A 17,397-nucleotide genomic window follows, 5' to 3' on the forward strand; every position below is an offset into this window, starting at 1 on the left:
GTCAATGTCACATCTCACAATTAAATCATTTCAGAAAAATTTCAGATATGCCATTATCATGACTTCAATCACCTCACGCAAACAGTAATCACCTTTTGTCAAATGAAGACAAAACACCCATGTACACGCTACGACACACCCACATTTCACACATGTGAGTCAGCATCACTACTGACATCAGTAATCAAAGAAAGGTTATTGTAAAAACTTAACACAACATTTGTTTAAAATGTAAAATCAGATATAAAAGTTATGTAACTTACATTACATCTGCCCACTTTATTGTATTTGTAGCCATTCTCACTAACTGCATACACATATATGTAATTGTCATGGGAACCAATAGCTAGGTAGTTACCATCTGAAAAGGAAATTCAAAAATATTTCAAATTAAAAAATATGTTGTCCTCTTTATATTTCATTGATTAACCCTTTTGCTGCCAAGTCCATATTTCACCACCAGGTCAAGATGGTTAAAATTAATGAAACACAACATATTCCATGAGGTGTATTTTAACATAATACTGTATATTGAAAGCTGTTGAAAACATAAATACTGTAAACTTGATTTTTTTGAATAAAGGTGTTATAACAGACCGAGCCAAGTGGGTGAAAATACGTCATGTTTTGGCTCAATACCGCTTTTTACTGACTTGGCTGATGGGGAAGTGATAGTCTGGCAGGGAATGGGGTTAAAAATAAAGAATCACTTTGCTGAATGATATCTTATTTCCTTTGTGAAACTTAAAAATTACTAGTATCCTCTTTCCTTTGTGAAACATAAAAATGTTACATATCCATTATGGAAACATAACATTAACTGGCTACCAAAAATAATCAGGTTTTACAATTACATATCACAATCTGAAGTAAGCCATGATTTACACTTAGAAACTCTGCAGCAGTGTTAAGTGAGTTTCAATCAACTTCCATCAAAATTATTTTCACAAAGAGGGTTTTGATACATGACCTCTCATACATATTACTATTAATATTCATAAGAATATGTGAACTAATTACAATTTTCTTTTGTTATTCACTCTGAAATAATGACTTAAAGGCAGCTTTCATACCTGGAGAATATTCCACACAATCATGCTGTTCATTGCCGTCTGTATGAACAGTAACCAGGTCTCTACTTGACGCATCGATGGCCAGCCATCTTCCTGTCTGAGTTCCTATAGCTATTACTGTACCTGATGGGTGAAATCCGGCTGACTGGCAGCCATCCTGAGGAGGGAAAAGGGACAATCATTCAAAACAGAGTTCTATATCAAGTCACAGTAGTTGACAGAATGTCAATCACAGGGTATTAGCTACACCATTGGGTCATGAAGGTATGATCACTTTCAAACCACTCCTAGCTGATAAATGAAAACACATTGTAACGCCACAGAGAATTTACTCTCCATTGTGATTGGGTGGCATCTCATTTACATTAATGTTGTCATAGATACAGGATGATAATTAACCTGTTTGTCCCACTGCCATGTGAGCAAGTCCACATTCGTTGATATAACAATGGGTTTGGATCAAACCATGTTGGTGAAACGGTTAACCTCATGGAGGGAGAGTTTAATACTACAAGCAACAAATCATGAAACTTTATATTATCACTGGCACTGTACAGCTCAGCATATGATTACATCCAATATCTCGACTATCTCCCCCGTATCTGACTTACATTTGACAGACTACAGGCAAAATATATTCAATACATACAGTGACAAATCTAACTCATGTGATAATTATTTGAAAACTTTTGCCTAGCTCAGGCAACATATGCGATGCAATGTCCTACCTCAATGAGTTTGGTCCACACTTGGGTATGAGATGAGCTGTCCCACAAAATTATATGTCTGTCGTAAGCGCATGTGAGGAACTGTTTGGATGACGGATGCACTGCAAGTCCCCACAGCTCATCAGTATGTGACTGAACAATACTGTAGAAATCACTGGACAGACTTCCCTGCAGAATTGCATTTTTGGTTGTTCCAACCAGGATCTGGTCGTCTTTGCCTTGGCTTATTGTCCGTACTGGTCCAGTTCCTTCTGGTATTTCCTTTTCCACACCTGTCTGTATGTACCTCCTGTCCCAGGCCAGCAGTTTCCTGTCTTTGCCACCCCCTGAGAGTAGTGTACCATCTTTCATGACACACAGTCCAAATATCGGACCTTCATGTGCTGCTGTCACTGCATAGTGGATTCTTGTATTGCCTGAAAAATGACAGATGATGGCAGAAGAATTTGTAGTATGGGTTTGCTACATGCATAAACTGATCTTGAGGTTTCAAAGTCCTTCTGCACATGAACAGAAAGCCTGGCAAGCTTCATTTTCCAGCAACTTCTTAATTCTGATTCTCGTTTTAAAAACGCATAGCGCCATCAACATATAAGTACTGTAACTGCCTTTGTTTCACTTTCAGGTAATGCTAATATCTGCTAGAGGGCGCAATTCACAAGAAACGATACACTGATACCAATATCATCCATTCTTACCTTTTCCCCATACAAATATATTGCCATTAGAATCTCCTGAGATTACGTCACCATTGTCAGCAAAAGCTAAACACAACACATACTTTGGTTTATCATATTTCTGAAAAGAAAGAAGAACAAGTTTTGATGTTCTTTCACATGGAGTAATTGCCAAAGCAACACTTCAAAGTTGAAAAAATTCTTCATGCAAAGTTAATGGTCATGATGTCTGATGAACACTAACAGTAAAAATTAATGATCATATTGTTTGTGTTTACAGATAAAAGTCTCAATCTTCACATGTCACTCTATAAAGTGACTTGGCTTTCATTGTTCCTGAATATCGTAAAATGTGGTTAAACAACAGAACCTTATTTTAAAGTTTATCAATATTCACAACATTCTTAGGTAAAGGCAACAATTTGAGAGTGGAAATCTCACCTCAAAAATACCAGATTTCTTATTGAGTCTGCCGTCTTCCAGAGTCCAAAATGAAATGTGTGATTTGCCACAAGTGACCATCTGTCTGTGGTCCATTGGATGGAACTCTGCCGCCAGTACAGGTTCTGATGCACTCTGTCAATGATAACAACCATTATTGGCATACTGTAACTTATGTTGACAGTTTTTGACATAAAGTACATAGAATATACATTGAATTTGTTGCAAATAGTTACAAAGTGTGTACAACCACTGTACATTTTTAAAATCTTTGCCATGTGAGAAAACTAAGGAGTTCAATTTCTGAGAAATAAAATTATCACTACAAGTCACAGACTACAAAACTTATGGCAGAATGTATGGTTCATGGGTTTCTCTGCAACACCACAGCAAGTTCCACCTTCCAACTACTTTCAAGTATAAAGCGTAAAAGTCTTCAACACACAAGTATTTTGTAATTTTTCAACTACATGCAGATGTTTTGCCTGGGTTTTTACATGCATCAGAAGAATATGCTAGAGATCAACTTTGAACTATCAGCTGAAAATGTTGTTCACATAAAGTGAGAGACCATTGACAACCACCAAATCTATCAGCTCTATATCCTTGATGGTGCAGCTAACAAAACTGAAGTGAAGAGCAGAGATAAACTTACCTTTGTGTCAGTGATTTTATGACCTTTTTCTCCTTTGTTCCATTCCCAGACTGATAAGACACGATCATTGCTCTCATCAACTGCCAGAAGGTGACTACCACCATCCTGTATTGTTATGAATGGAAAATTGAAGTTGAGTGATACAATCCTGAACCATTGTGAAGTTAGCGTTGTAAGATACACTTGTATATGATGGTCATTTTCATGTTTTCTTCATGAATACATCTTGCAATTTTATATGGTTATGAATCGATTTGATTCAACGCTCTGTCACAGTTAACCAAATTGTCAATGTAACTGATTGTCTGACAAACTTTGCAGTTTTCTTGATGTAAAATGTTGAAGTCTGAACACTGAACACCAGTTTATAAGGACATGGAGGGATCACAAAACTGAATCAATCCCAAAGTCAGAAGGATAGACTATTCTTTTAGCATACTGATGAGACCATCAGTTTCTGTGAACCTCATTCCAAATTAATTGTTGTATTTTGGTACCTCTGGCTGTACTATTTCAAATTTGTTGATCTCATCATTGAATATGTACAATGAGTTCGGTGGATTTCATTCACAGAGTTTCTTTGACACTTCTTGCTCTTCCAGCACTGCACGCACTTGACTTGACTGATGTATATAAATTAACGACTTGAGTACCTACCGACTTTGAGAAAGACACACAGCACACCGCTCTGTCAAAATCACCAACACCGATAATGCGTAGTGTCGTCAGGGACACAGAGTCCCAGATTCGAACGTGAGGCTGGTAGAGAAATTGGAGAAGAAACAGAAAATGAAATGAGAGATCTCTGCAGTATTGACTGGTAACTCTATATCAGCTGATGTGTAATTTTTATTGACACCATTACCACTCCTGAATTTGTAATGAAACAAGGTTGTTGATTTAGTCCACGGTGGAGAGAGATACCATTTGTCTGGTGAAAAAGTGTGCAAAATAAATATTCTTGGAGGAGAAAAATGTAGTTTCAATGCAAACATTTGACGGTAAAGAGTTCTTGTCAGACAGAAAGACATAATGTAAGAGGCTGATGCATTGAAGAAAAGAGAGAAAGTGAGAAAATCTGAAAGGAGAAAAGAAAAGGAAAGGAAAGAGCGAGTTTCAAAACTGGTTTCTGAAAAAGATTAGAAGAAGAAAGTTGGAAAACATGAAATAGGAACACTTGCTTTGTCCACATTTTGAAACTGTAACATTCATTATGATTATTTAACATTTACATTAACATGTTGAGAAAAATCAATGACATCATATGCCTATTGACAAAGCATACCAATAACCCAGCAGTATTTCATAAGACAAAAGATAACTGCTACAGAAACATGGCTAGTTTAAAGATCTTTTAACTTTTACCAGATCTGAATCTTCTGTTTTCTTACAGGCAATGCTGGTTTGTCAAAACATTTTGAGACAGATAACCAAGACTTTTCAGAGAACTAGAATATTTCAAAAATTTATATGGCATAATTTTCCTCATGAAATGGGTATTTACTGTATTTAAAATTACTCATAAAGATACACTGACACAGTAGATGAGGAGCAATAATTGTATGGCACTGATATAAGAACTTGCAATTGATGATCAAAGTCCTGAAGATACAACAGCATCTGCTGAAGATACAACAGAATCTGCTGAAAGAGGCAACCTTGTATATTGGTTGGGGTATTTGACATTGCAGCCTGTAAAGTCAAAGAGAGATGTTATCCAAAGGTTTTGCTATAAATTGATATAAACAGGTGAATTGAATTATGACTATAAGTCTAAACACAGATAAAAAATAACACATGCAGAGTTTAGAGGTTGTCTACTTTCATCATGATTTCATGCTTAACCCTTTCATTCATTTCCTGCTAAACAGGTTGAACCACCCTCCACCCAAAATGGGGGGAAGTTGGACCACAGTATAGCAGTAAAAGGGCTAAATTGGGGGGAGGGTAGTTTGTGGGTTTAATACCTACCACATAGACTTTGACCTCAGGGATTTCAGTCTCATCATCCATGGATGCTTCAGTACTGGAGCTGGCCGAGCTGGAGTTGGCAGTGCGTGGGGATTTCTACGGATGGCATAGAGTTACATTGGTGGGGGTGAGCCACCGGAAAACTGACACAAATAGGTAGTAGTGAGATGTGACATGAACACACACCAGAGTGAACACAAGTTGTGAAGTTAAAGGGAAAAAAACAATACAACCTACACACCATGAAGTTAAGAAGGTTGAATTTTTACTCACTGATTTCCAATGGATTTTAAAACCATTATGTAATCAACCCATCACCATTTCTATGACCAGTAAAACCAACCGACGTCATGACATCTCTGACGATGATGGCCACATTGCCCACATTTAAAACACAATTACACACAACACAACAACATCACTGTATCACAGTTCCTTAACCTGATTAAAGTCATTGAATGCTGAGAAATGGATACTGTACACCTTATTTTTTCCCCTTTGCATGCAGGTTTGAATTAATTTTATTTTTTTGTTGCATTAGCAGTTTACAGAGAAAGCATACATTTGCACCTTATACCCGTTCGATTCAAAAGTCAATGAGATTTATATTTGAAAAGATAAACTGAGAAATTTTGAATTAGTCGTGATTTTGACACGTTATTATCAAAGTGATACCCAACACTGAAAATTTACTTCTATGCACCCATCATGCATTGGTGAAGTCATGCAAACGATACGATACATGACAATGAAGACAATGACATTGATTTCACCTGCCTCTGTAGTCGTAGATCCACCCCTGCACCAGCGCACAGCATTTGCCATTTGTGGTTAAAAGTTTGAGTTTAAATTTATGTGACCTAGTGTTAAAGGGACTTTGATATCCTAACTTGCCGCAAGGAAAGCATACTTGCATTGGGAAACATGCCAGTAAAGGGGAGTTTGCTTATTGCTAACTATTTGGAACTCAGGTGACTTACCTTTGCATCATTTTTCCTCTCATGGCCAGCCACCTGTCCAGTTGCTATGGTTACTTTATCTGGATGTATTGCTATGCTGTTGAACGAAACAAATCCATCCTTTTGTTTGTCATTTTTGTTTCCTCTTATTAGTCTCTCATAATCAGTGTTGTAGTGGTCACACTAGAATCTACCCAGCACTACAAACCATGATCAGCTAATCCCATGTAACACTTTCATAAGTGATTACTGATTTGGTTCTAAATTTTACACTAAAGGCGTACCTTGATATGAAGCTATTCAAAAAGATTATTTTATTTCCATCAAGATACAAATACAGTCACTGCATGACATCATCGGCACCGAGAATTACTATTCCTAAAACAGACACTGGACATTTTCAAAACATGCTTTTGAATACTTATCTTTTCTATTAACTTCAGAAAATTGTCAGGCAAATTGCTTATTTCGGTCTGTATTTTTTTTCATTGAAGGTCAAACTCACCATTTTACATCGTCTGTGTGTCCTAGGTAAAACCTCTGCATTTCTTCCTCTATGTTATACATTACAACTACAGCTGCTATAAAATAGACAACTTCCCCCGTGGGTAAAAGATGAAGATTATTCCTACAGTCTCTTCCTCTGTATCCGTAGCTGTTCAGTAATAGGTCAAGGGTCATTTTCTCTCTGAATAGAATGGCTGGGATGCACAATGATAAGCACTGCTTATTATCTCTTTCCAAACCTGGATGTACTGCACAAAATAGTGGCATAATTTGGGTTTTCACCCCTACTTGCAAAGTGTAACAGTCCTGACTTAAATGATTCTGTCAGAGCTAATACTGAACTTTTTTATAAAGTAAACGGAGGTAAACAGAATCTTTTATATCATCAAGAGAGAATGTGTCTCTCTGTGAATACTCAGCTTGCCTTGCCAAAAGCTGTAGCCTTTTGTGACAACTGATGAAACACCCTTTCACAGCCTCCACCGATGGGAGAAGAATATGTAGCTACCCAAATAAGACACACCAAGAGGTCTTGTCATCAATTTTCCTACTTCTCAAGGGACGTCAGCAGGACAAATAAAAGTGTGATACAACAATGTTGTCATAAAATGTCGACATTGTGATGAAATCATGGTTCTGCTGACAATGAAGTAATCTTTGAATTGAATGTGATTTCTAATTTTTGTCAGCTTTGTTCTACTGTCTCACTAGCGATCCACATTAAAATCACAAGCACCCAGCTAATACATGTAAATACTGCCTGCCTCAGTACAACATCCATTCTTACCATTGTACATGTAATTGTATTAAAGGAAAGATTTCCACTTTACTTTGATAATACATTGATATATGTTATATATACAGACCAAACGAATGTTCTGACACACACTCTTTGTGAAACCAAAATTGAGAAAACATAAGAAATAACTTTAACTTTCCTTTCCATGATTGATTCTGTATTTCATGGTATCTGCTAACTTTTTACTGTTTCTATGTTAAGGATACACCCATTCTAACTTGAGTTTCTCTGTCGGTGCTTGTCCACCTTTGTTTATGGAATAGTTCTTCATGTCTGATGGACTGTACAAGCTGATACCACGCCCTCGCAGGTAGATCTTGACAACCCCTTCCTCTGCAAAACGAACCACATCACAGGATGTAAATGTTGTATGGTTTTCAAAAGATAGAACAGCGAAAGTATTTATTTGTGAGTGTATGATAGTTTGAGACCAAAACCTACTGCCACCCATGGAGCAAGAGCATAAGTTGTGAATTGCCATGGCAACCTGTTTACTGTTCTGTGACCTGTTGGTATTCATTTCCTAAGACTGCAAACCCACTATCAAGCCATTACTTCAGGTTCTTACACCACTGCAGTACAAATCTACTGCCACCCTATATAGCTGGAGCATAAATGTCAGGATTCATAACTGCAGATGGAATCCATTACCATCTGTACAAGGAAAAGCCAGGATTTCCAAATGCAGACCTGTTTCTACCGATGTAGCAAAAGGGTATACAAGCAACAAATTACGCAGCAAAAGCATGATCACCAAGCCTTTGGAGCTAGGATTGGACTGCTACCAAGCCACCATTCACTGAGATGAGGAAACACAAACCACACCAAAGCTAAAGACTGCTGATCTAGTTCTGTCCATAAAGAAAGGGCAGAGCTGGGTTCAGTGTTTTGCAGTACCATCACCACCAAGAAGCACATACATTTAACTCATGGGGAAATCCAGAGTCAGGGATTTCAACAAATTTCCAGGTTTGTGTATTAACTGTTTTACTGAATTTTTAATGGAAATATTTGTTAACATATCTCTAGATGGAAATCTTTATCCAAGCATTTTACTTTTTTAGCTTCTTTAACAAACATGCCTGGCAGTTAAAAAAGAAACAAGTTCTTGACAGTAGGCAACCTAGCCAGAACAAGCTGGAAAAGAAAACAGTTATTAAACTCTACAGGAGAAATTAACAGGTTTCTGAGATATAGAGATTTGAAGAGGATCCTAAACATAGAAGACCAGATACAGAAACATGCTGTGGAGTGGATAAATTGGGCAGTGAACAAGAAGGGAAGTGAAAGATATTAAATAAAGATGGTTACAGCAACACCCTATGATACATTGTAAGATTTTATAAAGCGCCCTCTGTGTTCAACTCAAGAGAAGCTGTGGTGTACCCGAACAAATAGTGAACCGGAACCACTTACCCTTCCTCACTGACAGAGTACATAGAAAACACATGAAAATGATGGAATAAACACTATAAAATGGCCAAACTAAATTCAATATGAAGTCTAAATGATATACTAGTATATTATACTTGTGATAAATACTTCAATAATGTGATATTATGAATACAACTGGATCAAAAAGATAAACATGACTGGTGACTACTTTTTAAAATTCCTGTACACCAACTGATTTCACATTTCTTTGGATACATATTCCACACCATGCTAAACTTTACCACACACAGTGAAATCATTTTCCTGTTTGGCAAGCATCAACTACATATGCCAAAGAAGCAGCAAGGACACTTCAGTTGAGTCTGATATGTCATCCAATCAATATATTTGTGCAAACGTACACATTCACACTCTGCTGTTCAAAGTTCCAATGATCTCATTGGCATCAGTAAAGCTGAGTTGGCAGTTTAAAACCTGTACGCATATGAACTATAATGAATACCCATTGGAGTTTTGATAAAAGAAATCAATTTCAAAAAGATAATTCTCTGATATCTTGAATGCAAACCACAAAATGTGGTCCGATAAAGTGGATTTTTTGTAATCTTTTAAAGACTTTTCACTCTGCACGCGTTAGTAAAAATATCTGCAAGGTAGACACTTAATAAAGCTTTCCAGCTAACAAAATAAATCTACGGACCAGAAAAGAAAATAAATCTATGGACCAGAGAAGAAAATACACTCACCTCTATTGTAGTATGCTTCTTTGGAAACTCTATAGGAAGGGAAAAAAGATATTTAGACTAATTTCACAGTTGCAATGGTTACACATTACATGACAAGGAGGAATGTGAAAGTGATCACCTTTAGGCAAGAACTGTACGGCAGTTTTAGGAAAAGGAACGATTTGATAACATAAACATCATGTACTGGATCATAGATCAATGTTACTTGTTAGAATAAAGTACAGTAAATAATTCTTCCCAAAGCGTAAGAGCTGTAAATTATGTTAATTGAATATTAGATTGTGTTTACATTTTGTAGAGTCTGAAACAACACTCTCAGAAAAACTGGAAATACAAAACTCATCAACTCTCAAGTTCCACGTCTCTCCTTCAGACCACAACAAACAGTCAATGCTATTACACTCTCAATTCCATCAGGGAGAATGTTCAGCAGCTCTGAACTTACAGCTGATTGGTTAATTGTAATTATTCACAGCAACTTAAGGAGTCTGAAACTAAGGCCACTGTGCAGCTGATTTGCTACTTTTAAAATGATTAAGTGATGTGAATGATGTTCAGTCAACCAATATGCTACAAGCCTCTGAGATGCTGCACATTGCAAGTTTCATTACACAAAGCTATGAAATCATGTCCCCCTCATAAATGCTCAAATACACAAACTGAAATTTATAAAGATATAAAGATGAACTCTCTAAGAGTGTTTGCTGGCTTGTGATTGTATTCCAAGGGTACTTGGGTAATCACATGTACACGTGATGACCCCTGAGAGGGTCAATGTTGGTATTTCATCATTGACATATCTGACTGAGATTTCATTCCAGAGCTGAGCAAAACATGTTTGATTGAGAATTTCAGAATTCCTGTGTTTACTGGTGCACTAGGTATTTCCAATATATTTAATGTGAAAAATACATGGAGGGATTTATGTAAATGTCATAATTCACAAAACAGACTTTGAAGCATCAAAGATAACACATTACAGTGACGGCACCAATTATTTTGACGATGAGATACAGCTGGATATTGATACACTACCGAATTAGGTTTGTCAGTTTACTCACAAATTTACCCTTTTAGTGGTCAACTTTCACAAGTTTGCGCCAACATCAGACAGACTAAAACAGCAGGTGACGCAGCAAGATGTCTGTAAACTAATTTACTATGTAGTATGTTATATCTTTACAGCAGCTATCAGTTTCAATGGTGACACACACAGAGACTGGTTGCCAAGTTTTACAAGCAGTTCAAATTCACGGAGAGGTGGTAAAAGAACGACGTTACTGCAAATTTAGACTCAGAGGACAGTGTTCTTTGTAGTTGAATATCAATAAAGTTCATGACTTCAAAAATAATAGAGTGATGTGTAAAATGAACAAACTTTAAAAATTCTAAATCCAGCAAATTCTGCCGTATCTCACGCCTATAAATGCTTGGTTTTACACTTTTGTAGTATTCAATATGCTCCAGAACATTTGCAGTCAGTTTTTTTACCGATGTTCCAGATGATTTGCCTGGCAGGAAACTGCCAGTTTTCAAGTACCGCAAAACAATGTTGTTGGCCGTTTGCTTTGAAACACCACCACAACGTTTACCAATTTCTGAAAATAACAGACCGTTTAAATACAACTGAACAATCTTCTCTCTCACTTCAGCTGGTGTCGTCTGGGAGCCATCCATGTTGTGTTTTTGTCTGGTTCAACGTCTGTTTGTACAAATGTACAGATCATTACGCCAGTGAAACTGATAGCTGCTAATTACGTGTCAGCGTATGTATACAAAGCCCCACCATGGCTGGCAATACCAGAACATGTCATTGTCTGAGTTTTATTAGACTAGAAAGTTGCTGACTCAAAGCCCTGACTTCCAGACATTGCTATCGCTACTCAAACGTTCTGATTCTTTCAGATCGATTTGTGTTGTTAGTTTTAGATTTTTTTGAAGTCATGAATTTTATTGATATTCAACTACAAAGAACACTGTCCTCTGAGTCTAAATTTGCAGTAACGTCGTTCTTTTACCACCTCTCGGTGAATTTGAACTGCTTGTAAAACTTGGCAACCAGTCTCTGTGTGTGTCACCATTGAAACTGATAGCTGCTGTAAAGATATAAACATACTACATAGTAAATTAGTTTACAGACATCTTGCTGCGTCACCTGCTGTTTTAGTCTGTCTGATGTTGGCGCAAACTTGTAAAAGTTGACCACTAAAAGGGTAAATTTGTGAGCAAACTGACAAACCTAATTCGGTAGTGTATCAATATCAGCTGTATGTCATCGTCAAAATAATTGGTGCCGTCACTGTACAGTACAGTCCATGCAGACCCGTCACTGGTGCGGGAACAATGCCCGCATAAAAAGTGCATTGTGCGCGCACGAAACGAGCATCATTGCCAGCAGTATGCGGGCAGATAAAGTGCAGTGTGCCCGCAGTGTGCGGGCACGATTCGGGCATCGTCACTGTGCGGGCATTGTTGCAATGTGAGGCACATTCACACCTTGACCTTGAATGTATGGCTGAGTTGAACGCTGTTGCATGAGAATGTAAGTTGTAAGAGTTTCATTCTTGCAACAAGTGGACGTACAAGTGGCTACTGTAGTGCTGGGTTTTGTCATCGGCTCAGCCGAACTTTGACCCATTGCTGATTGGGTGGGAGTTGCGACGTTTAGTGTCATTTACAAATACTAGTACGATTTTAGGCCGGGGGTAAAGTGAAAACTCTTTACGTACAATGCATGATCTGTTACTGTGAAATTGTTACTCTGACTTGGTGCGCTGTGAAGATCGAGTCCGATCGAAAATTATCGAATTTCTCAAATAAAGATGACATTGATCACTGGTTGCGAGACGTGGTGTTGAAGAAACTGAGTGAGGCTGTGATGGTGACGATAGGTACATGTAAGTTGTTGCCATAACCGTAACGCATCGTAGAAGACAAGTCAACACAACAATAAAATTCTTGATCTGTTTTCTATTTTTCAAAATGTGTACTTTATAACAGGAAGACGATTTATCATGGCAGAAGTGAATGCCTGTGAACTTGAATCACTCTAGTCTATACGAGCTCATATTCTTTTTATTCAATTGTCAAAAAGACGATTTAGAACTAAAAATGCTGAACTTCTGTGACAGTTTCACGGCTTTCTTCCTCTTTTTCATGCCTAATCGTAATCGTGACTCTCATTTTCGGTTCACATTATCATGTTTATGCCATACAATTAAATGAAAGGAGGTCAGAAATTACGTTTCGTTGCTTACTCCCCTGTAGCGCGTCATACTTTCTCGTTTATATACAGTAATCGCGGTCCCTCTATCACAATGATATTACCGTATGTACATGCAGGTGAGGTTGTTTTGTGTGACGCCTGGAAAGACCAAAATTCTACAAGACGCATACTCTTATATGGTTTGGTTTTTCCTTTCGATGTACGGAACGATTGAACTGAGAAGCACAAAAATCGCGATTGAGGTTCTGCTTCGTAAAGCTGTCCTCGTAAATTTCAATGATTTCACAAGCCGAACGTCTCTATCAGCATTTTTTCTAGCCAACTATCACTATTAGTGGCACAAATAAAATGATTAATGTGAGTGGAGTAAACTGACCATGTTCGTAAGTAATAACTTGAATTTTCTCCACAGACATGAAAACAAAATATTCGTTTGGGCGACAGCGCTCGACTTGTTTTCTTGCCGATCATGCCGAAATCTCAATGAAGTTTTGATACGTTCCTCGGATATTCCGTACGAAAAATATTAAATGGACAACATGGTAGTCGATGTAGAGAAAGTCATGATCATCATACTGCCAACGCAATCATACAAACTACAGTGACGCCGCGTAATTTTTCATCGCCACCGGTGCTTCACGATAAAGTCCAACATTAAAATTTGTTTCCCGGGTCATTACGACCATCTGAAAAAAAAAACTACAAAAAAATACGGCTTCTGCTTATATTTTACATATGAGCTAATACCCGATAAGGTCCATTTGTCAAATTGTTCCCATGCACTCCGAACGAAATCGGGGCCAAAAATCTTGAAAAAATATCACGTCTTTTTTGTGATAATGTCAGACAATACCACAGGTGACCCATTAAGTATAACTGAGTTTTTCAGTTTTCTCTATCATTTTCTCTTCTTTCTTCATGCTCTGAATGATCGGAATAAATAAATAAATGGTTTATATAACCTAACCTAGCCTCTGTGACTCTTTATTTATTTTACACTCCATTACAAGGACGTATATCTCTCATACACACATGTTGTGATTAATTAGTCAACACAACTAATTATGCTAATCCGTGGACTTATCAGGGATTTACGGGTTAGTCAACATCGCGAAAGATAGGAATGGCCTTTTTCATTAACATCACTATCTTTCCGATGTTGACTAACCTCTGATAAGTCCACGGATTAGCATAATTAGTTGTGTTGACTAATTAATCACAACATGTGTGTATGAGAGATATACGTCCTTGTAATGGAGTGTAAATTAAATAAAGAGTCACAGAGGCTAGGTTAGGTTATATAACCATTTATTTTATTTACTCCGATCATTCAGAGCATGAAGAAAGAAGAGAAAATGATAGAGAAAACTGTAAAAACTCAGTAATACTTAATGGGTCGCCTGTGACAATACCATGCCAAAAAAGTCCAATATTCCAAAACTGTTCCAACCCTAACTTTTTAGTGACGAAAACTAAAACACTGTGCCAGTTTCTGATAGTATTTTCCGTTCGAGTCGACACCTGACGAACCGAATTTCAAATGTTTCCCGCCCCAACTATTTGCTGCAGAAAAATGTCTTTTTCATGTCGTGTTTTACGTTGATCAAATCAAACTCTGTAAAATACGCGCGGTGCAGTGTGTTCTAAATCGTACTCCGACTCTGAACGTTATTAGTATATCACAGTGAAGTCTATTACGTCACCACAGGTCTTCAGTGTCGTTTTATTTTGTGACAGACAGTCGTTCGGGCGACGACATTCCCTCCACATCGAATAATACATTGAGGTACCAGAAGAACGACATTGTGAACAAAAGCTTGGGGCCGAAACGGGAAGAGTTGCCCGGGAAACACGTCAAATTTTGCTACACTGTCGTCCAGATGACCTTGAAGACTTGACGTGGGTTGCAATCGCCACCCAGAGCAGACACATTAAGGTGCGGAATTGTGTTTTTATCGTTTTTAGAAAGTTTAGCTGGAAGTTTAGAAAGCTAAATTAGAATTGTCTAAATCAAAATCTAAACTTAGAAAGTTTAGCCAGAAACGATAATTATCGCTTTCTAAATAGCGTTCTAAATTTAGAAATTAGCTGAAGTTTAGAAAGTCGGGCCTCGGGTGAAAACATTTTTCCAAGGATATATCGGATAAAAACGATAATTATCACTTTCTAAATAGCGTTCTAAGTTTAGAAATTAGCTGAAGTTTAGCTGAAGTTTAGAAAGTCGGACCTTAGGTTGAAAATTTTTTTCCAAGGATATATCGGATAAAAACGATAATTATCACTTTCTAAATAGCGTTCTAAGTTTAGAAATTAGCTGTAGTTTAGAAAGTCGGGCCTTAGGTTAAAATTTTTTCCCAAGGATATATCGGATAAAAACGATAATTATCACTTTCTAATAGCGTTCTAAGTTTAGAAATTAGATGAAGTTTAGAAAGTCGGGCCTTGGGTGAAAAATTTCTTCCAAGGATATATCGGATAAAAACGATAATTATCACTTTCTAATAGCGTTCTAAGTTAGAAATTAGCTGAAGTTTAGAAAGTCGGGCCTTGGCTGAAAAAATTTGTTCTAGGATATATCGGATAAAAACGATAATTATCACTTTCTAAATAGCGTTCTAAGTTTAGAAATTAGCTGAAGTTTAGAAAATCGGGCCTTGGGTGAAAAAAATTTGTTCGAGGATATGTCGGATAGAATCAGGAAAAATACTGTATCAGTTTTGCCAAGCGGCAAATCCAAAGCTCAAATGTTTTTTTTCCATAAACTCGCGAGAAAAGCACCCCTTATTGAATTGACCATTGCAACGGGCAAGAATGAATGTCATGAAGTAGAGAAATGTGGCTCTGAGTGAGCGATGACGAAAAATTGTGAATGTTTATTCTTTGACCGTCAAAAACAAAGACTGTCAAATAGCCACCGCTAGTGTTCATGACAAATAAACCAGATGTGTGACGTGAAGACGAATGTAAATAACCATACTGCCACAATTCGCAGACAATTCGCATGACCAAGGTGTGTTCAGACACAGACAAGAAGAGGGTCAGATAGTTCCACGACAATCGTGTCCATTGTGGTGCAAATTAATGCTAATAGCCTTATCAATGCCTCATTAGCATTAACTTGAAGCACAAATTGACGCGCGCGATCGTAATTGAACACACCTTGGTCATTAGAACTGTGGTAGTATTGTTCCATTTTTGGTTTATTGGACAAGCTCATTTGAGCTTTGGATTTTAAAACTTACTTCTGGGGGAAACGGATAGTATTTTCCGGGTTCTACAAGAAAACTCCTACATACTCACACTTTTTACTTTAATAAAAACACTTGGGAATATACAGATGACAACAGAAACGTTGTATCAGCCTTTTTTCCGACATATTCTTGGAAAAGTTTGCGGGACTTCATCTCACGCACTCCACATTTCACTGTGAGCACGCAGCCTGGAGATGGCAGCCTGGCCGGCAACACTTTTGATAGGGCCAATGCATTAATTTGGAGGTACTATCTCGTCGGTCTATTGGACAAGTCACATTTCAGCTTTGGCTTTTAGAACTTGCTTCTGGGGAAAACTGATAGTATTTTCCAGGTTCTACAAGACTGCTCCTACAAGCTCACACTTTTCCCCTTGAAACACTAGGGCATATACAGATGACAACAGAAATGTGTACCAACGTTTTCATCCGATATATCCTTCGAAAATGTTTTCCACTGACTCCGACTTTCTAAACTACAGCTAATTTCTAAACTTAGAACGCTATTTAGAAAGCGATAATTATCGTTTTTATCCGATATATCCTTGGAAAACTTTTTCCACCCCAACCCGACTTTCTAAACTACAGCTATTTTCTAAACTTAGAACGCTATTTAGAAAGCGATAATTATCGTTTTTATCCGATATATCAAGGAAAAATTGTTTTCACTTCAGGCCCCATTTTCTGAATGATTCAATCTTTTACTGTGAGCACGCAGCTGGAAGATGGCGGCCTGGCCGGCAACACATTTGATAAGACCATTAGCATAAATTTGCATTAATCAGCACAAATGGACGCGATCGTTGTGGACAAAGATAATCTCAACACACCTTGGTCATTTAAGTTTGGCAATATGGTCACTTTTATTTACATTCGTCTTCACGTCACACAGCTGGTTTATTTGCAATATACACTAGCCGGGAGGTTGCTTGACAGACCTTGAAAAACAAACATTTACAATTTTTCTTCA

General features: G+C 37.5%; 1 protein-coding gene across 9 annotated transcripts in view; it reads right to left on the reverse strand.

The window, feature by feature from the left end:
* LOC139149953 (77 kDa echinoderm microtubule-associated protein-like) overlaps positions 1-17,397 on the reverse strand; it is a 64,674-nt gene that overhangs the window by 6,237 nt on the left and 41,040 nt on the right. For 6 of the 9 annotated variants that reach the window (XM_070722039.1, XM_070722034.1, XM_070722035.1 and 3 more), the window contains 12 exons: positions 9,952-9,980; positions 8,017-8,143; positions 7,010-7,159; positions 6,526-6,601; positions 5,546-5,641; positions 4,232-4,333; positions 3,575-3,679; positions 2,920-3,054; positions 2,500-2,599; positions 1,802-2,217; positions 1,074-1,230; positions 264-361 (listed from right to left, as the gene is read on the reverse strand). In XM_070722039.1, the coding sequence (XP_070578140.1) occupies positions 264-361; positions 1,074-1,230; positions 1,802-2,217; positions 2,500-2,599; positions 2,920-3,054; positions 3,575-3,679; positions 4,232-4,333; positions 5,546-5,641; positions 6,526-6,601; positions 7,010-7,159; positions 8,017-8,143; positions 9,952-9,980 (1,591 nt within the window). The remainder of the gene's footprint in view (positions 1-263; positions 362-1,073; positions 1,231-1,801; positions 2,218-2,499; positions 2,600-2,919; positions 3,055-3,574; positions 3,680-4,231; positions 4,334-5,545; positions 5,642-6,525; positions 6,602-7,009; positions 7,160-8,016; positions 8,144-9,951; positions 9,981-17,397) is intronic. The other 3 variants (XM_070722040.1, XM_070722037.1, XM_070722036.1) reach the window with 1 other exon arrangement.

The sequence above is a fragment of the Ptychodera flava genome, chromosome 14, assembly GCF_041260155.1.
Source record: "Ptychodera flava strain L36383 chromosome 14, AS_Pfla_20210202, whole genome shotgun sequence".
Classification (NCBI taxonomy): Eukaryota; Metazoa; Hemichordata; class Enteropneusta; family Ptychoderidae; genus Ptychodera; species Ptychodera flava.